At 38.7% G+C, this 13,758-nt stretch overlaps 1 protein-coding gene across 1 annotated transcript; it reads left to right on the plus strand.

Annotated features, from left to right (window-relative positions):
* The first annotated feature begins 883 nt into the window (after window positions 1-883).
* Window positions 884-10,685, plus strand: LOC149245494 (disease resistance protein ADR1-like). Its single transcript, XM_089457781.1, has 5 exons — window positions 884-1,753; window positions 1,881-2,290; window positions 7,560-7,918; window positions 9,091-9,296; window positions 9,568-10,685. Exons 1-5 carry the CDS (start codon window positions 1,093-1,095, stop codon window positions 10,404-10,406), a joined length of 2,475 nt encoding a protein of 824 aa, XP_089313907.1. The 5' UTR covers window positions 884-1,092; the 3' UTR covers window positions 10,407-10,685.
* Window positions 10,686-13,758: the final 3,073 nt, after the last annotated feature.

Here is a 13,758-nt window from a genome sequence, read left to right on the forward strand (position 1 = left end):
TAAGAAGGTTGCAGGAAAGAAAGTGGCAAATTCATGCTTCAACCGCCGACCAAGCATGGAAGGCTGCAGATGTTTTCTTTTTTGGGGGTAAATGTCTAAATGTTTTTATTGATAACCCAAAATATTATATAAGATATTACAGTGGAAATTTTTCAAAACTTTAGCGATACCGAAAAGAAGCTGAGTTTTTAAACAAAATGTGACTAAAATCAATAATTTTTTATTCCGAAAATAAATCATTTTAATTAATTCAAAACGTTAACCAAAAACCAGAATTTAATGCAGAAATAAATCATTTTAATTAATTCAAAACGTTAACCAAAAACCAGAATTTAATGCAGTTGTTTATAATGAGATTTTTTGGAAGTTTTTTTGGTGGGTTTTTTGGGTCAAAATCCGGTAGTAATTTTTTGGAATCGTAAGTTTGATAGCTAGTTTCTGCGCAATCAATGCGTGGCAGGGGTTTTTCAGGGTGCTGAATCCAAAAAACCATTTTAACTGCAACAAATCAAGATTTAACCTCAATTTCTTCCGCCGAATACCGTCACCGGAATCTCCAAAAAATTGCATTATAGACCACTCCTAATTCAATAATGTGATTAATCAAAATTACAATCGAAAATATCAAATTAAAACATACAGGGTGGAGGACGTAATGCAAAAACTCACACGGCATTCATTGCGCTGCTGCGGGATCGTGATTCGTTATCGATGGGCGCCGAAAAGTCAAGAAACATAGTCATGTTTGTTTACCTGCTAACGCGTCAATCAAGCGACACGCTTGTTATTGTGTCGTGGCTGCCACGCAGCAGCGTTTCTTTCCTTATAAAAATGTGCATACTCCCACACAGCAAAACATCTCAAAAGGCCCGACTTACGGATGTTATAAAGCGACGACGCAGGAAAGGAAAGGTAAACATCGTCAAAGAGCGAAAGTGCCGACGTCATAAACTCTCCAGACACAGGATTTCTAAACACCAGAGATACATATATATTGGAGATACGCTCTCACTCTTTTTCTTTTAATATTCTCTTTTCTTAATAACGTTTGCCTTCACATTCTCCATTTGAGGAGGGGACATCCTTTAGAGGATGGTTACATTAAATTGCAAGGGGCTCTGCTCCAGGTTAGAAGAGCTGCTCGCAGGCCTTCTTGAAACAGTTGGGCAACTCTATTCACCAAACGTACAAAAACCTCAAAATGAACAAAATCCCATCTACTTGAAGTCCCTGAGCATCCTCAATAGAGGCGTTCAATTGGTGAAAATGTGCGAGAAAACCAGCCCTCTTAATACTTTCCAGAACCTCAGATATGCTTCTGAAATCCACCAGCTGGAAAACGAGATCCTTGACTTCGTCCAATACCAGATGCCTGACCAACTATCTCTTGAGTTGAAGAATATCATATCGGAGTTCAAGGGTCTTCGCCATCTGTACGAGTTAGAGGCAGTGGATGACAGAAACGTGAATGAAACAATCGTTCCCAGGCTCACCAATGATCCCGATGAGAATGCCACGATGTTACAACAAATGGGTCCACATGGTATGTTTGATGGAGCTTTTGACGAAGCTTCCACTTCTGATCGTAGTGGTTCAGTGAAATCTGATTTTGTAGTGGGACTGGAGAAAACTATTCTTAATGTTAAGAAGATTCTACTCGAGAGAGAGGTGTCCGTCGTTGCGGTGCAAGGTATTGGGGGCGTTGGCAAAACAACTATGGCATCGTCCCTCTGCAATGATCAAGAAATTAAAGGTGATTAGGGATTTTATTTATTCAAACCATTTTCATCTCCTGAAAGGCTATTTTTTTGTATTTAATTTAGATTTCTGTTCAATTTATGGAATTTCCATCCTAACAAATTGATCTTTATGTATGGCAGGTGCTTTCCAAAACAATATCATTTTCATCACGGTCTCACAATCCCCGAACCTGAAGGAAATTTTAGAGACCATGTGGGAGAAGATTGTTCCGAGGAAGAAACCTGATTTTCAGAATATAGAGGATGCACATAGACAGCTGCAACAGCAGCTGCTTAGGCGAGCCAAGCGAACTCTTGTGGTGTTAGATGATGTCTGGTCTATGGCAATTCTGGAAAAATTGTTATTTGAAGCTGAAGGTTATAAGACCCTTGTGACAACCCGAGATCGTTCTATCATCCGCACAACAACCTCTACCAGGCTGTATGATTTGCCATTGCTGGATGACGCTGATGCTCTGCCTCTTTTCTGCTTTTGGGCTTTTGGACAGAAATCAATTCCAAGTAATGCGGACGAGCAGCTAGTCAATCAGGTATGTCTCTTAAAGTACTTGTTGGTTTGACAACGAACTTGGTCAAACAGTTTTGTAACCGATTTAGTTTTTAGTTACGGTTAGTTTAGTTATATGTAACGGTAGCTGTTCATAGGTTATATTGAATACCATGTAATGAAATCATCATCGAATAAAACAGATTCATTTCAGTTTCTATTACTTGGTCTTCTCTCTCTGTTCTTGATTCTTTCTTTCTCTGCACAACAAGTGGTATCGGAGCCGAGCGAAGTCTGCTGCTGCGTGAAGGCTGAAAGGCGTGAAGGGTTGCTGTTGCTGTCAGAATGCCTGTGTAGATCATTGCTGCCTGCGTGAAGGCTGAAGGGCGTGAAGGGTTGCTGCCTGCGTCTGCCTGTGTAGATCATTGCTGCCTGCGTGAAGGCTGAAGGGCGTGAAGGGTTGCTGCCTGCGTCTGTTGCTGTCAGAACGCACAACTGAAGGCTGAAATTGCTCAGCAAACGTGTGTGGCTGAAGGGCGTCTGAAATTGCTCAGCAAACGTGTGTGGCTGAAGGGCGTGTTAAATTGCTCAGCGAACGTGTGTGGCTGAAGGGCGTGCTGGCCGGTGGTGCGGTGACTGTGAGCCTGCGTGGAGGAAGGGTGGTCTGCAGTGGCGTCTGCAGTGGCTGCCAGAACCTTGCCAGTTGCTGCAAGTAGGATCTGCGTGCTGGATCCGGGTATTGTTTTTTTTAAAGGAAAGATTGTTGCAGAATTTTTTTTTTTAAAGACAGCAGAGAAAGAAAAGGTTGTTGTTGTGGTTTTTTACAGATTTTTTAAAGATAGCAGCAAAGTTTGTTCAGAAATGTTTAGACAGGTTTCAAATCCTTTAATTTCTTGCAAACCCTTTATATGACAAAATCATTAACTAACAGAATTTATCTGAAACGACAATTATACAGTCTTCGAATGAAAGAAGGTTCAAGCGTTGCAGAACATTTGAATGTCTTTAATACACTAATTTGTCAATTAACAGATATGGAAGTAAAAATACAGGAAGAAGATAAAGCCATAACCTTGCTGTGTTCTCTGCCTGAATCATGGGATCACTTCATAACCTCGATCAGCTTCAGCTCTGCTGATTCTTTGAAGTTTGAATCAGTCGTGGGAGCTCTTCTGTCTGAAGAGGTACGAAGGAAATCCAGCACTGATACAACAACATCAGAAGCCATGGTCGCTAGAGGACGCTCAAAGGAAAGAGGAGACAAACCAAGAGGGTCTTCCAGGTCGAAATCGAAGGGCAAAAAGTGTAAGGCAAAATGTTGGAACTGCGGTAAAGTTGGACACTTGAGGAAGGACTGTTGGAAACGGAAGGAATCCGAAAACCTGAAGAACGAAGCGAATCAGGCTGATTCAGGTATTGTAGACGAAGTTTTATCTGCTGAAGATTTGTGTACGATAGATGAAACTTCACCTGAATGTAATGTCTCTCATAGTTTTGATAGCTGGCTGTTAGACTCTGGTGCTTCGCATCATATGTGCCCACATAGAAACTGGTTTACTTCGTATGAAAATGTAAACGGTAGTTCTATGTTTATGGGTAACAATATGTCATGTGAGACTGTTGGGATGGGAGATATCAGGATTAAGATGTATGATAACACAGTGAGGACATTAACTAGTGTTAGACATGTGCCTGATTTGAAGAAAAATTTAATCTCTTTGGGAGTGTTGGATTCAGATGGTTATAAGTTTACAGGTCAGAATGGCGTTTTGAAAGTCTTCAAAGGTGCCCTTGTGGTTATGAAGGCAGAGAAGGTCGGGAATCTTTACAGGTTAAAAGGAAGTACTCAGGTCGGTGAAGCAGCGGTTGCGTCGGAAAAGGAAGAAGCATGTACTCGTCTGTGGCATCAGCGTTTGGGTCATATGAGCGAGAAAGGTCTTCACATACTGATGAAACGTAAATCTCTTCCCGGTCTGAAATCCTTGAATTTAGATTTCTGTAAACATTGTGTGTATGGGAAGCAGTGTAAACAGAGATTTAAAGTTGGTAATCATAATAGTAAAGATGTTTTAGACTACATTCATTCTGATGTGTGGGGGCCTTCCCCTGTTATGTCATATGGAGGTGCTTTGTATTTTGTAACGTTCATTGATGATTATTCTCGTAAAGTTTGGGTCTATCTGCTAAAAAGGAAAGCTGATGTATTCAATGTGTTTAAATAATTTAAAGTAATGGTAGAGAAAAGAACAGGCAAATCTATTAAATGTCTAAGAACTGACAATGGCGGTGAGTTCACTTCTGTTGAATTTGAACAATACTGTAAGGATGAGGGCATTGTTAGACACAAAACTGCTGTTTATACTCCTCAGCAAAATGGTGTTGCTGAGCGTATGAATCGGACTCTTATGGAAAGAGCCAGAAGCATGATCAGCAATGCTAACTTGCAAAAGGAGTTGTGGGCAGAAGCAGTATCTACTGCTTGTTATTTGGTTAACAGATCACCTTCAGTAGCAATTGATTGTAAAATTCCTGAAGAAGTCTGGACAGGTCAGTCTTGTGACTATTCTCATTTGAGGATATTTGGCTGTGATGCTTATTCTCTTATTCCTAAAAATCAACGTTCAAAGTTAGATCCAAAGTCGAAATGTTATGTCTTTGTTGGGTATGACTATGCAGTGAAAGGATATAGGTTGTGGGATCCTACGTTGCGGAAGATAGTTATCAGTAGAGATGTAACATTTGATGAATCCTCTTTGTTAAAATCAAATGTTGAAAGAATTGAACAGGAACAGGTATCGCCGAGTCAACGAGTTCAGTTGGAGGCTAGATCTTTCGGTGATAGTCGAAAGGAAGGAGAGACTTCTGGAGACAAAGGTGTTGAAGACACAAAGGAAGCCGTTGAAGCTTCTGAACCAGAGCAAGTTTCTGAACCAGTTCAGCAACCAGTCGCTCTGAGAAGGTCTACAAGGGCGAAGAAAACTCCCAAAAGGTATGAAGATTCTGCTGCTTCATCTTTTGCTTTGGTTACTGAAGATGGGGAACCGTCTTGTTATCAGGAAGCGATAGATGATACAGATAGCGAGAAATGGAAAAAGGCTATGGAAGAAGAAATGGACTCCTTAGCCAAGAACAATACCTGGGATCTTGTAGAGCTTCCTGAAGGGAGAAGTGTTGTTGGATGTAAATGGGTCTTCAAGCTGAAACGGAAAGTTGATGGTAGTATCGAGAGGTATAAGGTGAGACTGGTAGCAAAAGGGTATTCTCAGGTTGAAGGTATAGACTTTCATGAGATTTTTTCTCCAGTTGTAAAACTTGTTTCTATACGTACTGTGTTGGCACTAACTGCGTTGCTTAATCTTGAGTTAGAACAGTTAGATGTTAAAACAGCTTTTCTACATGGTGATTTGAATGAAGAGATATATATGGAACAACCAGAAGGTTTTGTGCGAGGTCGCAGCAGAAGATTAGTTTGCAAGCTCAGGAAATCATTGTATGGTCTGAGGCAGTCTCCCAGACAATGGTACAAGAAGTTTGATTCCTTCATGGTGAGCCAGAACTTTATAAGAAGTGAGTATGATCATTGTGTGTACTTCAAAAGTTTCAATGGAATATTCATTATCTTAGCTTTGTATGTTGACGATATGCTTATTGCAAGCAAAAGCATGGAAGAGATCAACAGGTTAAAGGCTCAACTCTCTAGGGCGTTTGATATGAAGGATCTTGGAGCAGCAAAACATATCTTGGGCATGGAGATACACAGAGACAGGAAAAATGGTAAGGTTTGGTTATCACAGCAGAAGTATGTGGAGAAGGTACTTGAAAAGTTCTCTATGAATAATGTGAAACCTGTTAATGTTCCGTTAGCTTCCCATTTTAAGCTTTCTTCGGTTTTGAGTCCTAGAGATGATGAAGAAAAGCAGTATATGTCTCATGTACCATATGCAAATGCAGTAGGCAATTTAATGTATGCGATGGTATCTACAAGACCTGACATTTCACATGCAGTTGGAGTTGTCAGCAGGTTCATGGCAAATCCAGGTAAAGAACATTGGCAAGCAGTGAAATGGGTGCTTCGATATCTAAGAGGCACAAGAGATCATTGCATCGTCTTTGATGGTAGTGAAGGATCAGTCTGCGGATATGTAGATGCTGACTATGCAGGTGATTTGGACAAAAGAAGATCTACTACAGGTTACGTCTTTACTCTTGCAGGTGGAGCAATTAGTTGGATGTCAAAGCTTCAAGACACGGTTGCATTGTCCACTACCGAAGCTGAATATATAGCTGCTTCAGATGCCAGTAAAGAAGCAATCTGGTTAAAGGGTTTGCTCGATGAAATCGGAAGGACGCAGGAGAAAGTGAGTGTACTTTGTGACAGTCAAAGTGCTATTCACTTGGCCACAAATCCTGCCTATCACAGCAGAACCAAGCACATTGATGTGAGATATCATTTTCTGAGACATGTGATCGATGGTGGAAAAGTAGCTCTTAAAAAGGTCCACACACGAGAAAATTGTGCAGACATATTCACAAAGCCAGTTACAGTAGAGAAGTTGCGGTGGTGTTTAGCTTCTCTTGGCTTGCAGGAAAGATGATGAATGGGAAAGTTGTTGTCAAGGTGGAGTTTGTTGGTTTGACAACGAACTTGGTCAAACAGTTTTGTAACCGATTTAGTTTTTAGTTACGGTTAGTTTAGTTATATGTAACGGTAGCTGTTCATAGGTTATATTGAATACCATGTAATGAAATCATCATCGAATAAAACAGATTCATTTCAGTTTCTATTACTTGGTCTTCTCTCTCTGTTCTTGATTCTTTCTTTCTCTGCACAACAAAAGTGGTAGAAGTGGGAAGGATCATGGGTATATAAGGATGAACATTTATCTCCATTTCTAATCAATGTGGGACTTTGTTCGTATACCCAACAGTACTGGAATGCTATTTATATGCAATATATTATTTTAGTAAGTTTGGTTCAATTTAATGATTGTGACACAGTGTTCTCCTAAATGCCCCTAATTACAAGCAATTACTACAGTGGCATATCATATCAGGATATCCTTATAGTTTCACATAATTCCATATTAATACTTACTCTGCTGTTAACAATGGTATCGGTAATCCATTAAAAAAGATTCTAGCCATAAAGTCAATTATATATTCGTCTTCATAAACAATCAAACAAAAACCTGTGAATGAACTTTAAGCTTATCAGGCAAAACATTCATGCTTTCAACGACTTTTGGTTTTGGTATTTGATTGGTTTCCACCTACGGAATTTTGACTTAGTGTTGCTGATGTATGAATCACAGGTCCAAGCGGAATGTAAAGGCCTGCCACTTGCTCTGAAGGTGATCGGAAGCTCTTTGTATGGTCAGCCTCATCCGGCGTGGGAGGGTGCCAAGAACAAGCTCTTAAATGGGGAATCAATATCAGATTATCACAAAGAAGGGCTTCTTAGATGCCTGGAGACCAGCATTGATGCCCTGGACGAGGAAGCACGAGAGTGCTTCTTAGACTTGGGGTCATTTCCAGAGGATAAAAAAATCTCAGTGGATGCATTATTGGATATTTGGGTTTATGTGCGAAAGATGGAGTGGCAAGATGCTTTTGTCATCTTGTTAGAACTTGCAAGCAGAAATCTGTTAAATTTAACCAACAGAAATCGCAGGTAAGCGCCTTCATTTCTAATTGTTGTGTGGTCAAAGCTAATTTGATCTTGGCTTCCTCTGTTGTTGTGGGGAAAAGTATCCGATGCGGATGACCCTATCCCTACTCTAAAGGTGACAGTCTTTAGCAACAACTGAAAGTAAAGCTTTGATGTTTTCCTTTATGAAAGTACAGAGAGGGGGAAGAAATGATCAACCAACCTGGTATCCTTCGCTTAGTCGATCTTGATCCTCTCTCTTTGTATCTTGTTCCCAGTTCCTTGCTCTCTCTGCCGGTCCTGCTACACACAAGCCCTGCACAAAACGAGAGAGGAAACTACAAGATACAAGTACTCATAACTGATGCATGGATTAGAGTGAATCAAATATACATGTAAATACAATACATCAATGCAATACAAGTATATAGGAGAACATGCAAAACTTTATTGATAGAAGTAACAGGGTTCTGAGAAGGTTACAACCAATAATGGCTCCAATCCAGCAGCACCTCCCCAGCAGCAAGAACTCTCCTCTTCACCTCTAGTAAAACAATCACCCAATAGCTCTAACTGTAATCCAACAGCACCTCCTTGCTTTACACAAAATTCCAGCCTCCTTAGACCTCATAGAAGAGCTCTATATATAGGAGAGAAGAAGAGAGGATGAGTCAGCTTGAGGCTGGCATAGAGCTGACTAGTGTCTTCTCCCTCTTCAGTTAATCTTCAGTTCTTGAGTCCACTTGGAGATCCTTGCTTACACATGGTGATCAAGTACCTCTTACTCATCACAGGGCGAATCTCATGAACCAAGTGTCAGTTTGGAAGCTTCCTGGGCAGTTGACACCTTGCAGGATGACTGTGCCACTTGGCCAATCTCGCCCAGCGTAGGTAGCCTTCATTACTTTTGACTTCCAGCGCAGGTACAGAGTGGGACAGTTGCATTACAGCGCAGAAGCTCAGTTAAGCAGCTGACATGATCCAAAATAAGCCGGTTTTGAAGTGTTTTCAGGTGGAGAACTGATTGGAAGTGCTGTTGTTTGATGACCTTGATCTTTTAGGGGTAAAAACAACATGTTTAGGGACTGAGGATCCCTGTAATTATTGACATTCCATGCTCCATGATGCGAGGCACATGTCTATAACATCTGTCTTATACATTGTGTTGTTGTCTTCGTAATTGGATGTATTAGGAGGCAAGCAATCAATTATGGCAGTGCCTCTGAGCTGTACTTTTCTCAACATGATGTAATGCGGGATTTGGCCTTATATTTGGCATCCCGAGGCAGCATAGCTCGTAGGAAGAGGTTGCTTATGCCCAAAAAGGAAGACAGTTTGCCAGCAAAATGGGAGTTGCTCAAGGATCAAGTGTTTGATGCTCAAATTGTTTCCATTCACACAGGTGGGTGATTTTAACAGCGTTCTTTGAAGCATACATAATTTTTTCTGAACATTGGAATCAAAAGAATTGTCACATGCCAACCTTATCCTACATCACATAGGCTGTCACTTTGTGATCTGCATGAAAATACATGTAATGATATATAGGTGTTGATCATTGATTCAAAAGTTCTTAGAAAAGATATGTAATGATTTCATAGTGTGTGTAATGACCTATAATGTTTTAATCTAACTTTGCATCTGTGGTTCACATCTGTGGTTCACCTATGTAGGTGCAATGGAAGACGATCAGTGGTGTGAGATGCATTTTTCTCAAGCAGAGGCTTTGGTTTTAGTCTTTTCTGCACGTAAATACTTTCTTCCGTCATTTTTGAGTTCTATGAGGAAACTGAAAGTCCTCATAGTGTTTAATTATGGTAACAAGAAAGCCACAGTCAACGGTCTATCTGCCTTATCTTCACTTGCTCAGGTTAAGGCTATTCACTTGGAGAAGTTGAATGTGCCCCCACTTCAAGAGCACAGTAAAGTCTTGCAGAACTTGGAGAAGATATCTCTGAGATTATGTGAAGGGCTTGGAAATATGTCCAGGTTCAACAACTCCCAGTCAAGCCTAAAGCTTCCCATAATGCAAGATTTTAACTTGGACCATTGCTGTGATTTAGAGGAGTTACCCCCTGGTATCTGTGACACATCTTCAGTTGAGAAGTGGTCTATCACTAGCTGCCACCTTCTGCAAAAGTTGCCTGATGACTTGGGGAAGCTCGGCTCTTTAAGAATGTTAAGCGTATCTGCATGTCTAGGTTTGAAAGAGCTTCCAGCCTCTATTGGAAAACTCGGGAAGCTGGAATATCTGGACATTTCGCTATGTGAATGCCTAAAAGAACTTCCCGAAGAGATAGGACAACTAAAGAAACTTGAGGAGCTTGACATGAGAGAGTGCTCCCGATTGAGGAAGCTGCCTAAATCAGTTGGAAGGCTGAAATATCTAAAGCATGTTATCTGTGATGAGAAGATTGGACAGCAATGGATGCGTTTCAAGAGCACTGCCATTCCAGAGCTTAGAGTTGAAGTGGTAGATGCACACTTCAGCTTGGATTGGCTGGATGCTTGATATCCTACTTAGACAGCAAGGAGTTAAATAAGGGGTTTCGTCTTGCAAATTGATAGCAATGGAAACCGTTACCCATGATATTGAATAATGTAAGTAATAAGGCACCAATAATACTAACCACCCAAAGTATTTATCCATTTATCCATGATATTGAGTATTGTAATTCAATAAGGCGCCAAGAATAATGGGCCTCACCTTGCAATTTGCAAAGACAGGCCCTCCAGAATGTAGTTGTAAAAAAGTCTTTTTCTCAATGAATAAAATTATCTGTTTTATTTAGTGTGAGTATTTTTCTCTTTTCAATGTTTTAGGATTCTTTTCAATGTTACTAGGATTCCTTGCTGAGCAGAGGTGATGTTGCTTATAGTTTCTCATATTTTTTATTTTTAAATCAATGTCATAAACTGCATAAACAGACATTTTTCCATAAATTTTGTAACTAACTATTTTTTTTTGTTAACAAACTCTCTAGCTTTCCACCTTATCACTGCGTCATTCCAACTACTTACTTGCCTTTGCTCAGTTTAAAGCATAGTTACCGATTGTGCGCCACTCCAACTACCTGGTGCCTCTTCTAAGTTCAAATCATAGTTACAAAGTTCGAATTTGAATTCCGTGTGATATGAAAAATATTGAGTGAAAAATTTACCAACATTTAACAAAATTATTTGCCAAAATAATAACATTAATGCCAGATCCAAGAAACATCCCTGCAAGTCCATGGATGCAAATGTAAATGGCAACTTCTCTTACAAAGCTTTTTTTTTGTTTTTTTAATCCATTTATCTATCAATAATCTTAAAGTGAAGTCCATGAATGGCATTGTAAATGGCCACTTCTCTTCTCTAGAACAAGGGTCTTTGTAATGTTTTTCTTTGTTTTATGACAACAATAGACATGTTATTCATGTCCCATCAAAATCTAATTATCCACATCTTTAAAGGATCTAATTATCCACATCTTTAAAGGGTGTCTGTAAATTCCTTTGGAGTCATTTCACTGGGCTCTCTGCAATAGTGTTACTTAAATTGATTGCAGGTTTGATAAATTCCTATGGGCATTACATTTAAAGTTCACAGTCTGAAGTAAATTTGCCTTTGTGTTCATTTTCTATGCAAATCCCATATTTATGCATGCTGTTGGGATACCGTGACTCGACTTTATCACAAGATTTATTTATTTGTAATACTACTGGACTGTTATCAGAGGGTTTATGAACTTGAAGTTCATATATATATTTTTAAGTGACACTCCAAATTTAATCTTTATAGCAAATTAAACATATTAAAGATTTTAAAAGAAAATTACTCTTTAGTGTATAAACAGATCTACAAGACTTATCACCATTCACTGAAAAAAATTAGAGTCAACTTTTACCCTTTGATGTCAAATTAAGAGGAAATGAGAACTCAGTGGCAGAAGATGCAATCTTATGAAATCAGGGATAGGTGTTGAGATTTCTTCTTTAGGAAACCAGCTGTTGGAAGATCTTCCAAGTTATAGTGGGAACTTGGGTTTATGTGAAATTCCGATCATTGAAGTCAAATTCAACAGAATAATCCAATGTATAGTTATCAAATTTGAATTCGAATTAGATTTGAGAATAAAAAAAAAATTACTGTATGTAAAATTTGAGAGTATCTATTTCATAAAGATTACCATATTATTATTTTTTGAAAATTTAAAAAAATTGAAATAAATCTTTTCTCAAGAAGATATTTATTTACTTATTTCTAAGTTTTTTTTTTTTTTTTTTGACTATTTAAGATGATCAAAAAAATAATGAAATATTAAAAGCATCAATTTTATTAGTATTGAAAAACATGCCAGTAAAATTTAATAATACGAATAACAAAAACTCAAAAATAAAGTGTAATCTAAAAAAATAGATATTAAATATTAAAAAGAGACTTCAAGTTATCTCTCAATACAAAGAGATTTATAGCTCAATCATTATTCTTTTACTTGGAAATAAGGTTTACCTGTAGGATTAATTTGTTGAGTGAATTAGGTTATTGAGATATTTTCTCAACAACAATCTTTCACTTTAGAAATTGTTAGATCTCATAAACTCCATATATGTGTGATGTAATTAAATGATTTTGTGAGTATAGCAGATTTTTTTGTAAGTGTTGTTGGAAATATTAATCCCAACCACCGCGTTAAACTGTCAAAATGAGATGCTTGAATTTATAAATAAAAACTCACTAGTTAGCTCTATGAAGGAGAGTCTGAACCAGGAGAGTCTGGCTTTGCAGAATGCTCTACATTCTCAATATACTTCAAACATTATATAGCATACATAGCTATAGGGAAGTTAGAACCATACCCTAAGAAATAGAAACCAATTCCTATCCTAAGGTCTCGTGAACCAACTCACACTATTATAGGATTCTCCATTATCTTCAACACTCCCCCTTAATGGAGAAGGGGTTCACAAATATGTCTAACATCTCCCTAAACATTTCAAACTTAATTTTGCCAAGAGGATTAGTGAAAATGTCTGCAACATTATCACACGTTTTATAATATACAAGATGGATTTCTTTTGATTGAACTTTCTCCCTGACAAAGTGGAATTGTGTATCAATGTGTTTAGTGTTCTTGTGAAACACCGGATTATTGGCAAGTTTGATGGAACTCTGGTTGTCATATCTGATTGTTGTTCCATATTTCTGTTCTTCCCAGACATCCTGGAGAAGTCTTCGAAACCAAACTGCCTCACATGTTGCTGCACACATAGCTTGATACATTGCTTCCGCTGAAGACAAGGAAACTGTGTTTTGTTTCTTACTGCTCCATGTAATCACCCCAGATCCAATGTTGAATGCATAGCCTATTATGGATCTGCGGTCGTCTACATTTCCAGTGGAGTCGGAATCTGTAAATCCTATCAATCTAACATCAGAAGAATCCGTATAAATAATACCATAGTCTATAGTTCCTTGTAGATACCTTAAAACACCTTTTGCTGCATTCCAATGACTCTCAAGTGGTTTGGACATGTATTGACTTAGCACACTGACTGCATAAGCCAAATCTGGTCTAGTAGTGGTCAGGTAGATTAAGCTCCCAACCATTATCTATAAAGTGTCGCATCTTCCTCTTTAGTGTTGTCCTCACTCTAAAGTTTAATGTTCTCCTGTAGTGGTACTGCTGCAGCCTACACTGATCCATCCTTAATCTTTCCAGTAGACCTCTGACATACTTACCCTGGGACAGAAAAGTTTGTCCTGAATCTCTCCAAATCTCAAGACCCAAACAGTATCTTAATTCACCAAGGTCTTTCATTTCGAACACCTGTGACATTTGTTGCTTGATTTCTTTGATTAGAGCAATAACATCACCTGTA

This window comes from Pinus tabuliformis, chromosome 7 (genome assembly GCF_031772625.1).
Source record: "Pinus tabuliformis cultivar Carrire ecotype Pingquan chromosome 7, CPIR1, whole genome shotgun sequence".
NCBI classification, from domain to species: domain Eukaryota; kingdom Viridiplantae; phylum Streptophyta; class Pinopsida; order Pinales; family Pinaceae; genus Pinus; species Pinus tabuliformis.